Source organism: Camelina sativa, chromosome 8 (assembly GCF_000633955.1).
Source record: "Camelina sativa cultivar DH55 chromosome 8, Cs, whole genome shotgun sequence".
Lineage (NCBI taxonomy): Eukaryota > Viridiplantae > Streptophyta > Magnoliopsida > Brassicales > Brassicaceae > Camelina > Camelina sativa.
The window spans coordinates 6,367,224-6,380,339 of NC_025692.1; the positions used below are offsets into that span (position 1 = coordinate 6,367,224).

General features: G+C 33.1%; 3 protein-coding genes across 3 annotated transcripts; 2 read left to right on the plus strand and 1 right to left on the minus strand.

Annotated features, from left to right (window-relative positions):
• LOC104706464 (ETHYLENE INSENSITIVE 3-like 2 protein) lies at positions 4,340 to 6,973 on the plus strand. Its single transcript, XM_010422659.2, has 2 exons — positions 4,340 to 4,530; positions 5,067 to 6,973. Exons 1-2 carry the CDS (start codon positions 4,371 to 4,373, stop codon positions 6,668 to 6,670), a joined length of 1,764 nt encoding a protein of 587 aa, XP_010420961.1. The 5' UTR covers positions 4,340 to 4,370; the 3' UTR covers positions 6,671 to 6,973.
• On the plus strand, positions 7,901 to 8,772 carry LOC104709267. Its single transcript, XM_010425909.1, has one exon. It carries the CDS (start codon positions 7,918 to 7,920, stop codon positions 8,770 to 8,772), a length of 855 nt encoding a protein of 284 aa, XP_010424211.1. The 5' UTR covers positions 7,901 to 7,917.
• Positions 9,209 to 11,507, minus strand: LOC104706465 (non-structural maintenance of chromosomes element 1 homolog). The gene is made up of 6 exons (XM_010422660.2): positions 11,285 to 11,507; positions 10,835 to 11,031; positions 10,534 to 10,614; positions 9,891 to 10,118; positions 9,712 to 9,786; positions 9,209 to 9,607 (listed from the first exon to the last, which is right to left on the minus strand). Exons 1-6 carry the CDS (start codon positions 11,394 to 11,396, stop codon positions 9,359 to 9,361), a joined length of 942 nt encoding a protein of 313 aa, XP_010420962.1. The 5' UTR covers positions 11,397 to 11,507; the 3' UTR covers positions 9,209 to 9,358.

A 13,116-nucleotide genomic window follows, 5' to 3' on the forward strand; every position in this document is an offset into this window, starting at 1 on the left:
CGATATATATATATATATATATGGTGCTCGAGTCCTGGAGTTATGGCTCATAATTTCGATACGTCTTGCAAATGTGAAGTTCATAGTTATAGTTTGTTTTACAACCCATGTAATCATGTAATCAAACAAATTAATCGGATCCACCAACAAGAAAAACATCTGACATCAATAGGAGATGTATTCATGTATATAAGGCGCCGACAATAAAGAACAATAACCAAGTAATATAAAACAAACTTACACAAGCTTCACCAATTATTGGTTTTATATAGTAGAATGCAACCATAATAGTATTTCATGGTTGTCGATATATATATGATGAAAGAAATTTTAAATGTTGGTGCTCGTGTATAACAATGGGGGAAAGAACATCTCAGACCGATGGTTATGACTTATGAACTTCGTACGGTTTCATAATTATTGTTTGATGTTTCCAATAGTAAAAGAAAATAATGTGTAATTTCATGAATTTTTATCATGATTAATTTTGGTGACCATTCAAGACACAAGGGGACTAAATTAAGCATATATAAAGGCCAATCTAAGCAAGGAGGTTATAAAACAATTTACGAGTGGTCGTTAATTGGTTAAGGTGTACGATAGATAGTTGCATATTTTTCACATTACTATATTACTTGTAATAAAACATTGCTTATAAATAGTATAAGTATATAACCCATACATAACAGGAAAACGACGAGAGTTCCAATAATTGTGGAGTAGCCGACAAAAATATCCCGGGAGACACGTTTCAGACAGTTTATAGAATCATTGCTGGCTACAAAACGTGCCTGCGTGGCACTTGTGTACTTTCCTATTGGTCATATAGGGTTATGTTCATTGCACCTCTTCTACATTTTCGCAAACAAAAATTATATTATAATGTTAAGAGAAAGAAAAAAAATAGTAATAATTATAAGTAGACATCATGCTTGTATTGTTTCTCTTTGATTTGAAATAGGTTTACTCCGTATAATATATAGTTGTACTATATACCGTATCTCATTCGAACTTAAAATCAAATATGATATTAAGATATAACTAGTTGACATTTTTGAAGGATAATCATAGAATAAATGACATTATGACCTGTTTCATTACCAAACTATATCGCCCATCTTATTCTTAGCACTTTGACCGTTATACAAACAGTTAGATGATAATATATCATCAATAATTAAGGGTCAACCTTTCATTGATTTATATAATTATATTAACTAATTTATATAACACCTTGCAATGAGAAACCGACAATTAATAGATGTCACTTGTTACTTGTTAGTATGGAGCTAGCCAAAGGTTATGAAATCTCAGGTAAGAATTTAACAACATTTCTTGCAATATGAAATTGCTTGTAAATTTTTGTTTAAATGAAGTTCCTCGTCTGTGAATTAGAAAATTTTAAGCAAGAGAATAATAATTGACAATTTATCGGAGGTCGACAATTTGATTGGAAATATACTCTGCGGTAATCCAGAAATGGGTAATCCAAGAGTTTATAGTATGGAGTGGCAGATGGCAGAGTAATAGTAGTATTTAAAGATTGGTTCGGGATTAAGAGCATGCATTTGTTTCAGTTAAGAACCTCTTAAGTTCCATTTCTAAATTTTAAGAAACCTAGATATAATGCAAGTAGCAAAGAAATTAAAGTTTAACTAACCCTAACAAAGTCCAACAATTTTTTAAAAATAGTAAAATACTAACCCAAGCAAAACTAGCTTGATGGGACATTTTCTAAACTGAAAAACGAATATTTCATTAATAGTTCTGAACTTTCATGTTAGAAATATCATTGTCAAAATGTTGATCAGTTTACATAATCAAGAAACATAATTGTCCATTGAAAATGTGATTTTTTTTGTTTGTTTATTGTTGTTAATATATATATATATATATATATATATAATGTGATTTTGGTTGTTATATTCGTTTATCATAGTTTCACAATTCACAATTTATTTAGCATAGGAAAACAATACAATACGCTAAAAAAAAATTAGATTAAATAAAATTTTCAATCACCATATTATTTATCATTCTTTATAATTTGGCTTTTTGAAATGATGATTTAGTTAATAGAAGATACAAATTTATTTATTTTTCTCACTTTTTTTTCATGGGTTTTTTCATTTATTTACCTTTTAAAACAAGACTTCTTTTTCTAGAAACATTGATTATAATGAAAAAAACTAGAATTATGGAATGCTTAAAGGTAAAATGGAAAATATACATATAGACAATAATGCTAGTCAAAAAAAAAAGTTGGTCAATATTACAAGATTTTCACATATTTTAACACGAAATAATTATCCATATATAAACTTTTCATTTATAATATAGTATGAGATTCTCCAATATAAAAGACAATTACATCTAGTAGATATTAATGCATAAAAATGGTAAAATTAAATATGTATTTTTAATCGTAACAATTAACATGAAAACATGTTGGTTAAATTATAATAATAGAAAATTTTAAGACTGATATTATAAAGTCATCAAGCATATATTATCTTCAGTTTAATGCAATAAGAATTCAGTAAGAATAATAGATGACATATATTCTATCAATTGGGATTTTTTTTTCTCACATAGAGTTAAAAAAAAAGAGACTATCATAAACAGAGGTAGTGTAGTCTAGTGTTTTGATGTTTAAGATTGACTATTTTGATTGTCATCATTGTGTTATCATTCAAATTCAAACCCATATATTTTATATTGACATATTTTTAATAAAAATAAAATATATAATAATTTTTATACATAAATATTTTTTTAAAATTCAAGGTTTTATGCTTTACATGTTTAATATAGAATCAATATATATAGAAATTTGACTTTTTATAATTTGTTACTGAATTAAAACCACACCAGAAATCTGAAATATCAAAAGGAATTTCTTAAATAATTAAGAAATTAATAATTAATAAATACATATAATTAATTACTGTGTGGTGGCAATTTTTTTCTTCTTTTGCCCTACTCTGCCAGCATTTTTATTTATTACTATGATATTTGATACTCTTACACATTTAAATGGTATTGGCAAAATGTGTCATTTCAAATAATATCTTGAATAGAGAATCCAATATCAATTAATTTTTCTGTTATTGTTTACCATTGTTTAAATTGTGTTTGAGTAAATAATAGTATAATTGAATTTAGAAAAAAATAAAATTAAATTTAGTTTTTAAAAATAAAAATTTTGATAAAAGAGAGTAAAATGCCCCAAAATTTTATGTCTTTTAGTATGTATGGATTTTGCATGAGTAATTAGAACTATAAGAGCATAACCATCGGTAATCCTATGAAAATGGGTTCTGAAATAATATTGTAATATAATAATATCATTTAATTTAAATTTTGTTTGTTTTTAACAAATCAGCCAATGAAATTATGACATTTAGCAAAAAGAAGGTATGAGAGTGTATCTACAAGTCTCGGCAGAGACCTTGTGTCTCTCTCTGATCACATTTTTATTATTTTTTGTGTTTTATTAGTTTGACACCCACCACAGGATGACGGATGAAAATGTTCTAAGAATCTCAACATATGTCCATTGAAACAACTATTTTATGATTTTTACAGAAGTTAGTAAAATATAATATAGAAATTGTATGGTAGCACTTATTGTTTTACTAAAAGGTTTTAATTTTTTTTCAATGATCTAATTGTTTTATTGATATACTTAAGTACATATCGACTGTAAAATGTTATTAATACATTGCCAAAAAGTTTAAAATTTTAAAATACGCGCCGTATTAATTCAAATTATTTAAATATTTTTACCATATATTGTAACAAACATTTTCCACACTCTATATTTTGGCGCTTTAAAAATTATATCCATAATTGCTACTTGAATTTAAATATTTAAAATACGCACTAAATTTCTTTATAGAAACCATTATTCAAACATGTTGAAAAAATATTTTACGCGCTTAAAAAATATATGTGTATTAGGTATGTTATTCCTATATTGGACACAATCATAAGTTTAGGCAAAAATAATTGAATTATCGGCAAATGACAAAATTTGAAAAATAACTATCAAATGAAAGTAGCGTGCAACCTTTATTTTAGCGCTTTAAAAATAATATACGGATTTGGTATTTGATTCTCGAAGTCCACAAAATTATATATTCAAATTTACCTAATAAGTTTTAGGTGGAAATTAAAATGAGCAAGTTAAAAAAAATCGAAAAACAAAATAAAAAATTTCTTAAAAAAAAAAGATCTGGACTAGAAATGGAATGAAACTCAGAGAAGATAAATATAAAAAGTTTACTATATAATATGCCGTTTGGACTTGAGTATTTTAGAGAGGCCTATACCAACACCACCTTTTCACAGTCTCTTCTTCTTATTTAATGCTCATAATACATATAGATACACAAACATACATATATAAGTCTCTCTCTCTCTCTGTCTCTTCTCTTTCTCAGGGTCCCAATAGCTTCTTCTTTGGTTTGAATTTGGTGGCCGAAGAAGCAACACACACAAATAACTCCAAAGAGTTTTTTTTTCTGGGTAAATTCTCTTCTTCCTTTGTTTTTTTTTTACTTGTTGGGTTTGGTCTTTGTGATATCTTTGTCCGATGGTTTCCTTTTTCACCTTTGCTAGATTTCCATATTACAAGAACTGAATTGGGGTTTTTTTTTCCTGTCCGGAGAAAATGCATTAAACACTTCAATGTTTTATAATCAAAGGATAGATTCGATGAGTTGTACGTATAAATCATTACATGATTAGATCGTCATTAATCTCGTCTGTGTGCATCTGTGTATAGTTTATAATCTCTTGGTAGTATGTTGCGGTGTAAACCGTAACTTATTGGGTGAAATTGAATTTCTCTTAACCTTTGTATTCATATGAATCTTAATTCACAAGTTAGATCTCTCGATATTTTTTTAATGAAAGTCTCTGTTTTTTTTTTTTTTTTTTTTTTTTTTTNGTTGCTTAAGAGTTTTTTTTTAATAATAATTTAGATTTTATTTGATATGGTGTAATTACTAGATGATGGTTCATTATAAAAAACGAACAAATAGTTTATGCTTATTTTGCAGATCCTGTGGATATGTATAACAACAACAACAATAGAGGGCTTTTCCGGGGTTTAGTTGGTAGTAGCCCGGTGCCTCCATTTACCGAGGGAGATGTGTGTTCTGATAGGCATAATGCTGTGTTCGACGACGATGCGAGTAGTGATGAAGAAATGGGAATAGAGGAGCTTGAGAAGAAGATCTGGAGAGACAAACAGCGTTTAAAGCAGCTCAGGGAGGTGGCCAAGAGCGGGGGGTTAGGGAAAAAGTTGTTGATGAACCAGCAGCATCATGGTGATGATCTTCTACAGCAGTCGAGTAAGAGAGCCATGTTCAAGGCTCAAGATGGGATCTTGAAGTACATGTCTAAGACAATGGAGCGTTACAAAGCTCAAGGTTTCGTTTACGGGATTGTGTTAGGGAACGGGAAAACTGTGACGGGATCTTCTGATAATCTCCGTGAATGGTGGAAAGACAAAGTGAGGTTTGATAGGAACGGATTGGCTGCTATCATGAAGCATCAAAGGGACATCAATCTTTCTGATGTAAGTGATTTAGGAACCGAAGTTGGGGATTGTACAGTGCATAAGTTGCTTGAGCTTCAAGATACAACTCTTGGTGCTCTCTTGTCAGCGTTGATGCCTAACTGCAAGCCTCCTCAGAGACGTTTTCCTCTGGATAAAGGCGTGTCACCGCCTTGGTGGCCAACAGGTAAAGAAGATTGGTGGACTCAACTGTCTTTACCTGAGGATTGTCGAGGACTTCCTCCTCCTTACAAGAAGCCTCACGATCTCAAGAAGCTTTGGAAAGTTGGTGTTTTGATTGCTGTAATCAGACACATGGCTTCTGACATTAGCAACATACCTAATCTCGTGAGAAGGTCTAGAAGTTTGCAGGAGAAGATGACTTCAAGGGAAGGTGCTTTGTGGCTCGCTGCTCTTAATCAAGAAAAGGCTAATGTTGATCAAATGCATAACCCTCTTACGTTCTCTAGAGAAAACAACAACGCTTGTAACTTTCCTGTTCCCGGAACTGGTGACAGGGATGCTATGTTTCCTGAATCTGCAAATTATGATGTTGAAGGGATTGGTGGTGGATATCATCGTTTCAATCAGCAGTACCCTGAAGTTGACAACAACTTCAACTGTGTTTACAAGAGGAAGTTTGAAGGAGATTTGGGGATATCAATGCTTCCAACAATCCTAACATGTGAGAACAGTCTCTGTCCTTATAGCCAACCACATATGGGATTTCATGACAGGAACTTGAGAGAGAATCACCAAATGACTTGTCCTTATAAAGTCACTTCCTTCTACCAACCCACTAAAACCTATGGTATGTCCGGTTCAATGGTTCCTTGTCCGGATTATAACCGGATGCAGCAGCAGCAGGTTCAGAGCATTCAAGACCAGTATAATCCACCCAACAATCTCTACAGACCAAAAGTTGAACAAAGAGGAGGCAACGGCGATGACTTGGCTGAGGATATGAGTCCTTCTCCTTTGATGCTGAATCATAATCCTGGTTTAGCTTTACCTGCTGACTTCAATGGCCATGCGGAAACAGTAGGAATGGTGAACAATCTGCAGAATCAAGGGCAAGAATTGCCCACATCTTGGCTTCGGTAAAGAAAGCTTTCTTGAGTTTACTTTATATATTTTATAGTTTATAGCTTTGTTTCTTGCTTTTTTTTTCTCCCATATTGAACACAGTTATTGATCTCTCCATTTCATAGCCCTTGTAGCCATGGAGAAGATTAGGTTTCATGATAAGTTTAATAACCATTCAAAGTTTCAAGAACACTTCATTATTGATTTGAGTGAGTGAGGAGCCTCTCTTTTTCGTCAAGAAACGTAGAATATGCTTGTACTATCTTGTGTTCAGCTTGGGCTTCAATAGAAGAAGGCCTTTGTAGACAGGCCCATATCTTAAGTTTCCGGTTGTTATGATATTTACATTTTTCTATACAGGATTTTTTATTTTTATTTATTTTACTTCTTTTTTTGGGTTGCAGACAAAAAGGGAATAGAGATTCTGGGGAATGTATATATGATTTGTCTCTTTATGTGAAATATTTTTCTATAAATATCTTATGTTTCGATTTTAAAAGTATTGAATAATTTAAGAGATATCATAAGAAACTAATGTCAAAACCTTATTTTATTAAACTCTACTTATTTATCTTTAACTGGTATATGTTGGTACTAGTTTGCATCCTAAGTTTAGGTTTTCAAATTTAAATTCGAATATACCAAAATATCTCGGAATATGTTGGTATATTGGTCAACGAATACGAAATCCCTAAATAATCAAAGTTTACAAAGAAGCAACGAATTGGTGAAAGAAAAGATATCAAAGTGTTATAGTTATTGATACATTTGTAATTTCTTGTTAAAGTTAACAAAGAAGATGATAAATAATATTTCGTTTTACTGTTATCATCCACTATAAAAGATTTTAACATCATCCTACATCATAAAAAAAAAACAAAAAAAAAAAATCGTTTTTAAGAAATATCTCAATTCAAAGTTTCCATAAACCAAAATATTGACTTTCATATCCTTCCATTTCTAGGCTTTCTCCAATTGGTTGCCATAGTGGACACGAATGGAAAGTTTAATACTCCTTATCATCAACAAAATCATAAATACTTATTATTACCTCACCAGAATCTCTAATTGATATGATTATTCATGCAATCACGTCCTAATACACACCTTTCTGTATTTAAAACAAATTATTATTAAATAAAATAAGACAAAAATAGACCAATCAAAAGATTTTTTTTTAATATCCTTTTGACTGCCACAAGAAGAAGAAGAAGAAAAAAAACTCAAAACATTCATTTCTTTCTGAGCTTCAAAAATCCAAGAAAATGACCTTCGAGAAACCACAAGAACTGACCGGCGAGAACAACTCCGACGGTTTTCTAAAGAACAAAGACGGCCACCACCGAACAAAGCATCCATCATCGATAGACACAAACGATACTTCTTCGAGCTACTCCGTCGATTCTCAGAAACCGAGGCTCAGGCCACCGCCTGGGACTTACGTCATCGAAATCCGTAAAGATGAGATTTACCGCGTTCCTCCGCCGGAAAATGCTCACCGTTACGAGTACCTCTCTCGTCAGAAAACAAACCATTCGCCTTGCCGGCGGTGTTTCTGTTATTCCCTCGCCGCTTTGCTCATCCTCCTCCTCCTCGCAGCGCTCGCCGGCGGAGTCCTCTTTCTCGTCTACCGTCCGAAAAAGCCGCAATACTCCGTGAGTAGAGTCTCCGTCACGGGACTCAACTTGACGACATCGTCTCCTATCTCTCCGGTGATCGGCGTTAAGCTGCGAGCTCAGAACGCAAACGGCAAACTCGGTTTGATCTACGCTTTAGGGAACGAAGCTAAGGTTTTTTACGACGGGATGGAACTTGGTAACGGCAAGTTCACGGCGTTTAAGCAGCCGGCGAATAATGTAACGGTGATTACGACGGTGTTAAAGGGTTTGAGTATCCAGTTAACGAAGACGTCGCGTAAAGGGTTGACGGATTCGCAGAAGAAAGGTAAAGTGCCGTTTGGGTTTAAAATCAAAGCGCCCGTTAAGTTTAAGGTTGGCGCCGTTACGACGTGGCCGATGACCGTGACGGTGGATTGCAAAGTAACATTGGATAAATTAACGGGATCAGCAACTGTGATAACGGAAAATTGCGATGCTGTTGTGAATTATATGATGAGCTGAGTTTTGTTTTATGATTTGTTTATGTTTATGAGCATTCCAGATTTTGCTTCGGTTCATGATATTTTTTTTTTTTAGTATTTTGCTTAATTTCATTATAATTTTTTGAAATATAATTGAAATTTGCTCCGTTCGATTATTTTGTTTTACATTTGGAAAAAAAATACAGTCAACTGAAATTAATATATACAACTAAAATTAGTAGAAAATCTGAGTGAAATTAGAATCTTGATAAGAAAATCATGATTTCAGGTAAATGAGATATCTTACCATTAGTTGAAAATGAAAAAAAAAGATATCCTACCATTCATAGATCAACTTTATACTTTTGCAAGTTTAACTAGATTTTAGTGCAAAGGACAAAATCACAATTTTGCATCCCCTAACTCGTAAGTAGTTGTAGTTGAAATCGAACTCTCTGGAATTTCAGATTAAATAATATAGTAACCAAGGAGTTTAACATTCCATCAATGATTCCACAAACGAAGACATCAGTATCAGACCAAATTTCTAGTGATGTTTGGACATAGAAACAGGCACCAAAATATACATCTAAAGCCCTAAAACAGGAGTCCTTAAACAGGTTTTTTTACCTCAAACGCGCAGTGCTACGGGTTACTCTTCTCGCATTTGCTCCACTAGTTGAAGCTAAATAAGCTTGCGAAGCACTGTTTTCAGTTGAGTCTTCGTGACTCCTTTGTTGTCTTCTTCTCTTGGATTTTGGACCTGTGGCTTGGGTCTCATTTTCCTCATCATTCTTTGCTTCTTCAAAAGCTTCTGCTTTTGTAACCTTACCCAAAGGCCATTGCTTGCCACAACCTGAGCAACGTTTATCATCCTGCAATTTCAATGTGATTCAGAAAGAAAACTACTATTGAAGTCAAACGCAAATTCCATTGGGGTCAAGGACAGTAGTCTAAAGAAGCTATGGATGGTGTGTACCCTTTGAGATAACAATTGTTTGAGGCAGTAATTGTGTATCCGGACAGCGCAACCTTCGCTTGGACACACCTCCGCCTGGAAAGTTGGATGCAATTGTCAGAACACAAAACATCAGATATGAAATTACAGATAATATTTATCACCATTGAATTTGAATCCAATCCAAACAGGTTTCTGACCTTTACTCCAGCTTCATTGCAGACCTCACAGGGAGGAACATCACTGTTCCTGAACCAACTGCGCAGGTCAAGAAGAGATCTTATACCAAGTCCGATGTTGCCCTCTCTTGTGCGGCACAGCCATTTGTCCCTTACAAGTTCATCGAGAGTTTTTTCCTTTTGTGACATTGAAAAGTTCTTGAATGCAGCAGGGACTTGCTGTTGACTGCTGCTGGCTTCACTTGATATCTGAGATATTAACACAACATCAGTCAAACCGTAACAAAGACACCAAAATTATATAGTCCAACCAAGTGAATAGCAATAATAAAATGTGATCCCAATTAGTTGTCTTTATCAAACAGACAGAAGAGAAATTTGACATTCATTTTCCATAGTTATCCAACAACCATAACTGGGGATGAAACACGTGATATCATACAAGAAGAATATAACTCAAAAGTGCATGATTTGATGAACAAGCCTACAAGCGACAAAGGTAACTACCGTTTCAGATTATATCATACAGAACAGAGTTCTTTCTAGCAACGCTGTAAGATAGTAGCAGTTTTGATTTTTGAAGTCACCATGATCAGTATATTGAACAGTGAATATGAATGGTTACTTTTGTCAAAATATACATAAGTCAGGGACTAAGATTGACCTGGTTCTCCAATCGGATATTGAGTGCATCAAAGCCCGATATACAACCTTGAGCAGCTTCATCCTGTGCAATTGCTTCTATCTGCCAGAAGTTAAAGTCATCAGCGTCGCAGATAACTAGCACAGATATTGGCTTAACACATAGCCCAAAATCATCCAAGTGCACACATAGCACGAAAAGAGAATTACAAAGCCGACTTATAGATGTGATAAAATCATTACAAAAGAGACAAAGAAATTTGATCAATAAGGAACAGAACATAAGCCAGACAATAAAAAAGAAAGGACTGAATGTGACTTACAATGCCTTTAAAGAATGCAATCTGAGGCACAGAATATTTGGTCCCGAGTTTGGATTGATCATCAGACACATTGTTAACCACTCCATAACAAACTTGGCCATCATACTGATCTCTACAAGCCTTCAACTCAAAGTGAACATACGAAAGTTCCTTGTTTATCTCAAGAAGGTACTTGTCAAATATCTTTTTAACAGTTCCTGCATCACAACAAACAATACAATCAACACAATACTCCATGGATCCTTCAACATTCAACATTACAATAACCAGTAACTCAATTCTGAATCGATTAAATCTCCTCAAACTTAGTATTGCCAACTCATTCAACATAAAGCTTATCTCACAGAGTATTACCGTAAATTACAGATTTTGAGTCAATGAAAATTCAATCCGGCGCAAACCCACGAAAGTTACTTTGATAATTCGTACGAATTCGAGAAAGAGACGGACCTGGGTTTCGTCCGGTGACGCCGGTGAAGATTGAATGAAATTCTCTCTCCTTGAGAGGACCTCGTGAAATCAAAGCCTGAACTAGCGTATGGTGCTTCCAGCTTAGCGCCATCCTCAGACCCCCTTCGCAATTTCGCCGTATGAAAAAGTTATGGTTTTAGAATCAAGTGAACCCTAGGGATTTTTATGAATTAGGTATTTTTTTTTTTTTTTGGAGGAGAGAGAGAGAGAGAGAGAGATGGCGGGAAGCGAATCGACTCGATGACGTAATAAAAATTATTTTTTGACAGCTAATTTTTTTTAATAACAGCTTTAATTTATTTTTCAGAAACACCAAAAGCTCCTTTTGCGCTTGTTTGCTAGTGGTAATTCCGTAATTGTAAAAGTGGTCCTAATTTATGGGAAATTAGCAAATCTGACAATGAAATGTATTGGAATTGCAAAAAATGACTTGAAACTTGAAAGGATCTGTCAAAAAGCAAAATCTATATTTAAGACTAATGACACAAACATTTAATTAGTATCTTTTACAGGTTACACAGCACAATGAATAATTATGTGTGTCACATTACATAAGTTAAATTACAAGCTTCTTACTTTAGAATCATAAACATGTTTTAAAAACTTAGTTGTAAGTTGTAACCATATGTTACATAGTTTATAGCATAGAAATATAAGTTGGAAAAAAAATTCACTAGCATTATCTTTACATAACTATCTCGAATAGAAGTTTTATATCAAACACCAACGGGAATCAATTTTAAAAGAGTATATGCTCTTTTTGATTTTTCCTCTCGTTTATGATGAATCTCTTCCATAATAGTCATATGGTATCAAAGACCAACGGGTCCAAACTAAACCATAGAGCAGCTTTCAAGTCTTTTTTATACCAATAGTATAGCGAAGAATTTGGTGTAGTACCCATGACTATTATTGACTAGCGAGTTCAAAATATGTATATTGCTTTACTGTTTGGACGGATAATAACGTAAATATGTTAATAAAAATAAAAGGAAAGAAAAGAAGTATTATATACATGAAAAAGACAACCTGCACCTATACAATTAAAGGAGAGAGAGAAGAACATAGGAATGGGAATGGGAAAGGTTTTACAAGCTGACAAAAAAAAACCCACCCACAGGTCACACTGCATTTGCAGTCTGATGCACATCGCAGTCGCAGAGCAAACATCAAACACGCCCTTGTTTTTTTTTTTTTGGTTTTCCATGTACGTAATCAAAGCAAAGCAAAAGCAGCATTTACTATTTTGTTTTTACACATTTTTGGTTATTGTTTCTTTTTCTTTTTTTTTGGGGCAGCAGTGCAGGCCATAGAGCGATGTTTGCGTACAACCCATTAAATAAATTTTGTAATCTTTTCACTCTTTCTTAAAAAAAAAAAATAATAACTACAATTTCAAATTTCAAAAATGAGAGATAATGACAAAGAAAATAAATTAGTCAAACAGTCAAACCAACCATTTGTGAAAAGAAAAAAAATTGTGATTAGTTTCTTTTTAAGTTTCGACCAAATAATATTGGATTTTCACATATATTATTTACCTATATATTAATGTCAAGCGAGTCAAATCCATCTTATCGCATATTTTAAGCTTTTTTCTTGGCTCTGTCAAGCATATATCAGCAATTCAGCACATGTCTCGTCTCGTATCACTTGAAATATTTTTTTCCAATAAATGCAAAATTTGTTATACTCCATATAAGAAGTTGGTGTGACAAGTGTTTTTGTTTCATCTTTAACTTCCCTATGTGTAGGATTCTAACAGTTGTCAAGCATACAAACCACACAAATGCTAAAACTTAAACTATGGT

Coding starts and splice junctions, on each gene's coding strand:
- LOC104706464 (XM_010422659.2), top strand. CDS start 4,371: ATGCTCATAATACATATAGATACACAAACATACATATATAAGTCTCTC. Junction 4,531..5,066: donor CAAAGAGTTTTTTTTTCTGG/GTAAATTCTCTT, acceptor CTTATTTTGCAG/ATCCTGTGGATATGTATAAC.
- LOC104709267 (XM_010425909.1), top strand. CDS start 7,918: ATGACCTTCGAGAAACCACAAGAACTGACCGGCGAGAACAACTCCGAC.
- LOC104706465 (XM_010422660.2), bottom strand. CDS start 11,396: ATGGCGCTAAGCTGGAAGCACCATACGCTAGTTCAGGCTTTGATTTCA. Junction 11,032..11,284: donor CGTCACCGGACGAAACCCAG/GTCCGTCTCTTT, acceptor GTTGTGATGCAG/GAACTGTTAAAAAGATATTT. Junction 9,787..9,890: donor GCAATGAAGCTGGAGTAAAG/GTCAGAAACCTG, acceptor CCAACTTTCCAG/GCGGAGGTGTGTCCAAGCGA.